The sequence below is a fragment of the Nycticebus coucang genome, chromosome 2 (assembly GCF_027406575.1).
Source record: "Nycticebus coucang isolate mNycCou1 chromosome 2, mNycCou1.pri, whole genome shotgun sequence".
Classification (NCBI taxonomy): Eukaryota; Metazoa; Chordata; class Mammalia; order Primates; family Lorisidae; genus Nycticebus; species Nycticebus coucang.
In genome coordinates, this window is record NC_069781.1 from 1,865,102 (window position 1) to 1,873,672 (window position 8,571).

Sequence of the window (8,571 nt, forward strand, 5' to 3'; positions counted from 1 at the left end):
GATCACCGACAGAGACTCTTGAACCCTCAAGCTGCATCCAGGGGTGATACAGAAAACCAGGCTCTGGGAACTACCAGGCATAGTCCCCTGGCACGGGGACAGGCTGGACACCACACTGGACCACGTAGTGGGCCCAGGGCAGGCAGGCTTCTTCCGCACCCCATGCCTGGCTGTGCTCTCCTGGCCTGGCTATCTGCTCATTTCAACAGGGACACAGGGAGCCGCCCCTCCCCTCCACTGTGCCTCCCTCCTGGGCCCTCTGCCCCTGCCCACTCCATACAGGGTGTCCACTTGGCACAGTTTTCTTCTCTGTGCCAGTGCTCAGGGTTTGGTCCTGGGCTGCCCAGCCTCCTCTACCTTCCAGGCTGTGCCCAGCTTGACTCCTGAATCAGTGGCTCACTGCCACCACTGCCTAGGTGCTGTCACTGGGGTCCCTTCATACCCATGCTGGGCAGCTCTGATTCCAGAACCTTCCCGACAGGTGCTGGGCTCCAGGCCCATCCTCGTGGACCCTCATTGCCCTCTCTCAGTGGCCTCCTTCCCTGCTCCCCCTCAGATCTGGCCAGGGCCTGAGCCCCTGCAATTGTTCCTTTTCTACTTTGCAGGCATCCTGGGCCACCTGTGGGGCAGGAAGGGGAGCAGGTGCCTGGACGGGTGCTGTGTCAGGAGGAATCCTGCCTCTTAAACCAGCTTCCCTAGCTTTGCACACAGTTGACACTAGCTGTGTGCTCAGGCCCAGTTCTGATTCCTTGCGCGGAAGGAAGCCTCCAAGCGTGCAGGTCATTCCCATTTTTTCATGGATATGTGGAGCCCATAATGAGCAAATAAATCTGCCCTAAATGAGACATTCCAGCAGAGCGCCCGGGCCCCCTGAGAAGTGGCGCCTGCATTTCCCACTCAGACAGAGGCACAGCTGCTGCCGGGGGTCCCTGGGCTGCCCCCAACAGACAGCCCCCAACAGACAGCACCCCCTGGGGTCCCAGAGACCCCTCTCTGGGCAGCCCCTTGGCCAGAACCCAGAGCAGCGTCTGGCCTGCGTGTTGGCAATTGTGAGCAGAGGGCTGGGGCTACCCCTGTGGGAGGAACTGGGGGTGCTTAGCAGGAAGAGATAGTTTTGATGTTTTTGTATGACTAATTAATTTGTTTTTTAAAATAGTGAGTTAAAATGGTAAATATCGTAAAGCATAACATATAGTGCAGTTTTTGCTTTCCCTCATAACTATTCATTTGTTGATTTGAATACAATGTATGTAATAAATACTGAGTTAACCAGGAACACCAGGCCTTCACTGTTCCTCCATTGGTGGCAATGGTTCCCCAGGCCCACTCTTTTAAATCCTATCTTGTCTCTTGTCTTTATTTCTTTCATTCTCTCGTCATCGCCAAGCATTGGAGATACCCACGGGTTGTGTAGGGGCTGACCCTCAACACCCCCAGCAGCCTCCCTTAGAGCCATGGCCCTGGCACCTCCAGGGCCACAGCCAGCTCAAAGTGTGACAAGACCGGCCTCTTGTCTGGGGCCTCAAGGGGAAACAACTTTGCAAATGGTGCCTGTCACCTTGAAAACATCTGGTTCAGGCCGAGGCGGGTGGATTGCCTGATCTCAGAGGTTCGAGACCTGTATGTAACAGCATGTGAGCCAGAGTAAGACCCCGCCTCTACTAACATCAAGAACACCGCCAGAGGAAGACAAAAAACAGTACTTCAAACGAAGAAGAATGAACAAGGATGTTGAAATTAAAAATAAAAATAATTAAAAAAATAAAAGAAAAAAGAAAACATCTGGTTCATGCAGCCAGGTTGGCAAGCCTACTAGGCTAGATCCCCCAAAGTCATACTGTGACCCCTGGGGAGCTCCCCAGCTCCTAGAGCCCAGGACATGCCCTTGATACAATCCAGCCACATAGGGCTCCCATGTGGGAACTGTCTCCTTGGGTCCGATTAGACATTCAGTGGTTTGATCACAGCAGTGTCCCTCTCCATGCTCCAGGGCCAAGAGGAGGCAGTGGCACTGGGTCTGGAGGGCAGGGAGAGAGCATTTCCACCACTAGAGAGAGTTGTCAGTGGAAATGGCCCAGATAAGGAAAAGTGAAAGCAGACACCACTTCACACAGCCCAGGGCCCTGTGCCCACCCCAATGCTCAGCTGAGGCCTGGCACCACTTGTACCCACCCCAGCTCTCAGATCAGAAGCCCCGGGCTGGGAGGCAACGCCCTACACAGAGCCTTCGCCCCAGGTTTGGTGAAACAAACCTCATCCTTTTAAGCGCCCATGCTGGTTCTAAGGCCAGAGTCTTTGGAAGACTTTCACAAACTCTGCCATCGAAAACCAGACCCCAAAGTTCAGTTTTGTGAAACATCTAGCTTCACAAAATCCCACAATGGATAAGGTGCTGTGTAACTGCACCCACAGATTTCCTTTATCAGTTTTTATTTTATTATTTTTTTATTATAAGTTTAATATTTTATTAGACTTAAATGACATTTAAATTCTCAAGGCAGTTTTGCTCAGTAGAGACGTGAGGTTGTCTGCTCAAGTAGTTAAGGAGCTTAAAAAGAAAACTGAATATATTACATTGATAGCTGCAGTTTCAAACACCTCCATTTGTAAACGAGACTCATTGTTTAAAGAGATATTAGTTTGTTAAATTGATCACTTAATCAACTGCCCCTCAAAGTTATAGTTCTTAATTATTAAAAAATGCACATTTTAACAAGAATAATAACACAAACAACTTTAAGATTTAGAAAAAACCATGGGGCTTTAACTTTAAAAATCCAATACCATTTTAATTTAAACTATAGGTAACTCTGATTGTACGATGTGCTGGAATTATGTCATGTGCCGTTATGTCACTATGCCCGTTTGAGTTACTAAATCAAGGAACGGTCTTGGGATAAGAGAAATGAAATTAGTGAGCAAAGGTCAACACAAGATAGAGCATGGGCAATTCCACATAAATTAGGTAAAGCCTTAACTTTTTTTGTTTTTTAATAAGTGAAAAGGCAGGCTCTTTCCTTATTTTATTATTTTTTTAAGACAGAGTCTCTGTCACCCAGGCTAGAGTGCAGGGGCATCATCACAGCCCATTGCAGCCTCAAACTCCTGGGCTCAAGTGATCCTCCTGCCTCACTTCCCCAAGTAGCTGGGACTACCAGCGCCTGCCATGTGCCAGCTACTTGGGAGGCTGAGACAGGAGGATCACTTGAGCCCAGGATTTTGAGGCTGCAATGGGCTTTGATGACGACACAGAGAGACAGCGAGAGACTGTAGGGAAAAAAAAAAAGAAAGAAACACAGCAGCCTTAGTTTCCTTTTTCTTTCAACTGTACCCTGCCCTGGGAATCCTCCCCTGACACTGACAATGCCTGTATTCACAGTCCCAAACCCTGCTTTTCTTTGTGTCAGAATCTCCTCCCATCTTTATTTAATGGCGCTATACAACCTGACCAGTCAACACAGCCCTGGTGGACTCAGCCATCCCCTTGAGGTCACCGTTCCTACCGTCACATTCTTGCCACCAGCTGAGCCCCCTCTGCAAGACAGCTTCCCACAGGAGAATGGCTGGCCTCAAGGACTCTTCCAAACATAAAAAATGAATGCTTTTGTAAATTTTCCCAGTATTACAGAGAAAAATGGTTTCTATGGTGTTTTAGTTGTTATAGCCGTTTTTTTTTTATTATTTTTTTTGTAGAGACAGAGTCTCACTTTATGGCCCTCGGTAGAGTGCCATGGCATCACACAGCTCACAGCAACCTCCAACTCCTGGGCTTAAGCGATTCTCTTGCCTCAGCCTCCCGAGTAGCTGGGAGTACAGGCGCCCGCCACAACGCCTGGCTATTTTTTTTTTTTTTTGGTTGCAGTTCAGCCGGGGTCGGGTTTGAACCCGCCACCCTCAGTATATGGGGCCGGCGCCTTACCAACTGAGCCACAGGCGCCACCCTGTTATAGCCTTTTTAAAAAGGAATAAAAATGGTGAGTTCTACACTGGCCAGGTGCAGTGGCTCATGCCTATAATCCTAGCGCTCCAGGAGGCCGAGGCAGGTGGATTGCTTGAGCTCATGAGTTTGAGACCAGCTTGAGCAAAAGTGAGACACTGTCTCTACTAAAAATAGAGGGCGGCACCTGTGGCTCAGCGGGTAGGGCGCCGGTCCCATATGCCGGAGGTGGCGGGTTCAAACCCAGCCCCGGCCAAATTAAAAAAAAAAAAAAAGAAAGAAAAACTGAGGCAAGATCGCTTGAGCCTGAGTTGGAGGTTGCTGTGAGCTATGACGCCACAGCACTCTACCCAGGACAACACTTTGAGACTGTCTCAAAATAAATAATCACACCATCAATACGTTAAGAAAATAGGTTTAATGCAGGTGGTTCATCTCATAAAGAACTTCACAGGCACCCAGCTGGGTGTGCAGTGTGGGCGAGGGGCCTCCAACTCCTTGCAGCGCATGTTCATGTTGTAGGCGGCACAGCCGGACCCCCGTCACCCCAGCCCTGTGCACACCCACCCTTACCCTCAGTGAAGGGGCTTCAGTGGCTCTGAGTAACAAGAGTTAACAGAAACAAAGCTTCTTAGAGGAAATAGCATGATTTAGTGCAAAAGATTCTCTGCAGCAAGAAGGGGGTCCACTCGGGTAAGCTCCTTGCCAACCTGCCCAGGAGCGAGGCAGCTGCCTTCCACAGGGCCGGCCTGCCTACCTCGAGTGGGAAGACTGTCGGACAGAAGCCGGCTACAAACTGAATGGCACAGTTGCAGCCAAGGACTTTTTGCTTTCTCTACCTGATTTGGGTTTTTCTGTTTTCCAGTGGCACACACTGTCCTAATCACGACCTGGCCACTGGTCTACCTGGCAGGGCAGGGTCAACCGGGCTACCACTGATCCTTGAGGGAGGACAATTTGGGGTGAAGCAAGTGTTGGCTTATGTGTCATCCTCTGCACTGGGCCCCACATACTCTCCCACACAGCCTGTGTCTCTGCCTGCAATGGGTCAAAGCCAGGGGACTGGTGAGAGCCCCTGGGTCCCAGGTGTGTCCACTCTTCCTGAACTTGGGCCCTCTGCCCCTTTCAGGCCCACCAGCCCTGGCCACACACTTTGGCTTTTCACACCCCAGATGCCTTGACTACTACTGAGAGGGGCCACAGTGCCCTTCTCCTGCCCTGGATTTCAGTGTGTGCTCCACTGGACATGCACTTGGGCCTCCTGCATCATCTGCTCACGTTAACTGTGGCTCTCTCAGTTGCTGCTCCTCATAGAGGCCTCTGATGTCTGATCCAGATGCTTAAGACGCACTTCTCCATTCTGGGTGTTTTCTTGGAGAGGACCAAAGCCTCCTCCCCAAGTTAAAAAGGAATTGGGTTGCCTCCCCAGATATTCACATTCAAAGAGATTTACAGCATCAGCTAAACATTCTCAACAGCCCTACCTCAGTCTGCTCTGGAGCTGGCTCCCTGGCTCCTGGGGCTGGCCCATAAGCTAGGAACCTGCCAAGATCCCCTCGAGATGGAGCCCCTGTGAGGCTCCCCACATGGCTCCTCAGGGTGAGAGAGGAGACTGGTCTTTGGACTCTGCTAGGACTCATGTGGCCCAGCGCAGAGTAAACAGCTTGGTGGCAGTGTGGTATAGCAGCTAGTGAAGCCCCCTTGTCCCTGAGGCTGGGGCCAAGACCAGGGATGCGCAGAAAGGAGACTGTATGGCCAGGAGGGTTCCCCTCCAGATTTGATTCTAGATAGCAGATCCCTCTGTATCCAGGGGTCTCCCAAGCCACTGGTCACGCCAGAAGTCACCACCAGATGACGTCCTGTAGGGAGGATGGGGGGTGGGGGTGGGGGCCACATGAAGGCAGTCGATAAAGACAGGCCACCCTCTAGTACAACCTGAAAAAGTGCAAGCAGCAGCAACCAGCAGGTGGTCACAAGAGACACTGCCCCCCACACGGAGAGGATCAGTGCAGAAAGCCAGCATGAGGATGGTGCCCGTGTCCCTGTCACAGAAGTCTCAGCTCTTCCCCCTGCATGGGCAGCACCTCTTCACTCCTGCACTGGGGACCTTGCCTGTGGGGAAAAGGGCCCTTTCTGCCCCACCCAGAGCATAACAGCCACAGGCCAGCACGGAAAGCACCCTCACATGTCCACAAAGACCATGAAGCACCAGCCCAGGCCCCCGACCAGCAGCATGGTCACGTGGATGCCGGAGATCAGCAGCTCGTTCACCAGGCGAAAGTCCACGCGCCGGCGGCCCAGCAGCAGCAGCAGCACCGACAGCTTCAGCTGGAAGCGCAGCAGGACACGAACACCCAGGTACTGCAGGCAGAAGAGGGCGGCCAGCGCGCCCCAGAGTGCCGCTGTGAAGAGGCTGCAGCTGAAGTAGAGCAGGAAGCGGATGAAGCCATAGAGCCAGCGCGTCTTAATGTAGACATCGAAATTGTTGTACTTGGTGCGGGCCAGGTGGGAGGTACGGAGGGGCCCACAGGCCGCGTGCAGGCAGGTGGTGTGTGGGCCGTGGAATGAGCGCACCCGCCGGGGAATGGGCATGACCGGCATTTGGCCCTGGCGGTGGCGTGAGCTCGCGGTGGCCTTGGCAGTGTCCAGGCGATGGTCAGCATAGGGGTCATGGGCACCTAGGCCTGGGAGCTCACAGCTGAGCCCTGGGGGAGGTGTTGGCCTGCAGAGAGAGGACAAAAGCTGGGTCATCCTGATCACACTCACACGGAGAGGGCATCCCTCTCCAGGAAACCAGCCAGCACGTGGGGGAGGGGCACAAACACCAGCCCTAAGTTCACAGGAGAAGGAAGTCCAGGACTGGGATTTGTGAGCACCCCTGGGCTTGTTCTTTATAAATCTCCCAAGGCTACTTCCAGGCCTCACAAGCTGGGACAACCCAAAGTGACATTTCTATCTACAGCAGTGGAGAGGAGGCCTACCTGGAGGAGGCTGGAGACCTGGCTGACAGGTCCCTCCCAACCCTCCAGCTCACCCTCCCACTCTGTTCAGCAGCCTGGGCTTTACCCAGGGAGCAGCAAAGCCCTTCAATGGCACCAGCAAGGAGCCAACACAGAATGGAGACGGGGCATGGGGTGTACAGCTGTACTCAGAAGGTGCCCAGGACAGCAGATGATTTCAGCAACTTGACAAATGCCAGAGAGCCCAGACTGCGGGGTGCCCTCTGGACGTCACGAGCTGGGCCTGAACCCTGCCTGGTGCTGACATTCTCTAGGAGTGACTTGGTTAGGTTTCTGGACCCCAAGACTGTTCTGCTCTGTCCAGGTGGGGTGCCGTGCAGATTGGACTGCAAAAGGAGAAACGCAAGTGGCCCTCTCTTGTCACCCAGTAAACGTCATTTACAGCTCGCCAGAATAGTCTGTGGGTGGGAATGAACTCAAGTCCAGGACACATAAAATCGGCGCAGAAAGTTGGTAATAGGATAGGAGCGCTGCCAAGCGCCTCTGCCTCCCCGCCGACTTGAGCTCGCGCGGAGCAGAGGCCCAGCCGACGCCGGCCCGCCGAGCCCTGCTCCCGAGCAGGAGGGAGTTCCGTGCCCCACCACAGAGGTCGGCCTCCCTCCCCAGCTCCCGCGCCCCCTCCTCCAGCCGGGTCCGGGCGGCCTTCCCTCGGCTCGGCCTCCGTGGAGCTCGGCGCCAGGGAGCGCGGACGCAGACGCCCACAGTGGGACGCGCTGCCCACCCCGGGCCCACCGCAGGCACCAGCCGCCGGGCGCCACTTCCGGGTCCCGCACCGCGTCGGCCTGGAGACGGCCCCGCCCGCGGCTCACCCGCTGCCCTCTCCGCTGCGGAGCCCGTGGCCTGGACCTTGGGGCACGCCGGCGGAGCCCGACCCCGGGCCCGCGGGCTCCCCTTTCTCTCGGCGCTCCGGGCGCAGGGCGGCCGCATGGTGTCCAGGCCGTTGCTCGGGGCGCTGGCGGGGCCGGCCTTACGCGTCCCCGTCTGGGGCCGGCAGGGAGAGGGGGCACGCGAATGAAGCCGTCAACAGCGTTTGGCCCAGCGTGGGCGCCGTACGCCGTCCCTCGGCGGCCACCGTAGGATGGGCTTCACCCGCGCCTGGTACCGGGACCGCCTCCCTCCACCTTCTCCTCAGGGCCGGTGCCCGGCGTTCGGGAATCGACGCTTCCCGACTGTGGGCGTGCGTGCATGCGTGCAGGGCCTGCAGCCGTCCGCAACGCCCCCACCCTTCAATGCGGAAGGCGCCACGGCTTGCTCTGCGCAGGCGCAGTGTGCCTGCGCAGTTGGCCTGCGCTTTCCTCCGGGACAGCTCCTTCGCGCACGCGCGCACGCGCACCTGTGGGTGGGCGCTTGGGAGGTTGCAAGGTCTCCCGAGGTAGTGGGGGGGGGGGTTGGTCGTAGTCTCGGCCACCTGCCACGGTCCTGATGCGCCTGAGAGCCGAAGCCCTGCTGCGGGAGGGACCGGGCTGAGCCGCCTTCGGGGTGGGGGTGGGTGGCCCGCGGGCGCCGGAAGCTGCTCTGGTTCTGCTGGAGGCCCAGTGCGAAGGCTCCCTGGTTGTCCCCTTCCGGGATGGGGCGGGTGGGGCGGGTAGGGCGGCGGCGTTAATGGGGGAGACC

General features: G+C 55.6%; 1 protein-coding gene across 1 annotated transcript; it reads right to left on the reverse strand.

Annotated features, from left to right (window-relative positions):
- Nucleotides 1–4,336: 4,336 nt before the first annotated feature.
- On the reverse strand, nucleotides 4,337–7,899 carry TMEM250 (transmembrane protein 250). The gene is made up of 2 exons (XM_053574203.1): nucleotides 7,767–7,899; nucleotides 4,337–6,659 (listed from the first exon to the last, which is right to left on the reverse strand). The coding sequence occupies exon 2, from the start codon at nucleotides 6,536–6,538 to the stop codon at nucleotides 6,119–6,121; it is 420 nt and encodes a 139-aa protein (XP_053430178.1). The 5' UTR covers nucleotides 6,539–6,659; nucleotides 7,767–7,899; the 3' UTR covers nucleotides 4,337–6,118.
- Nucleotides 7,900–8,571: the final 672 nt, after the last annotated feature.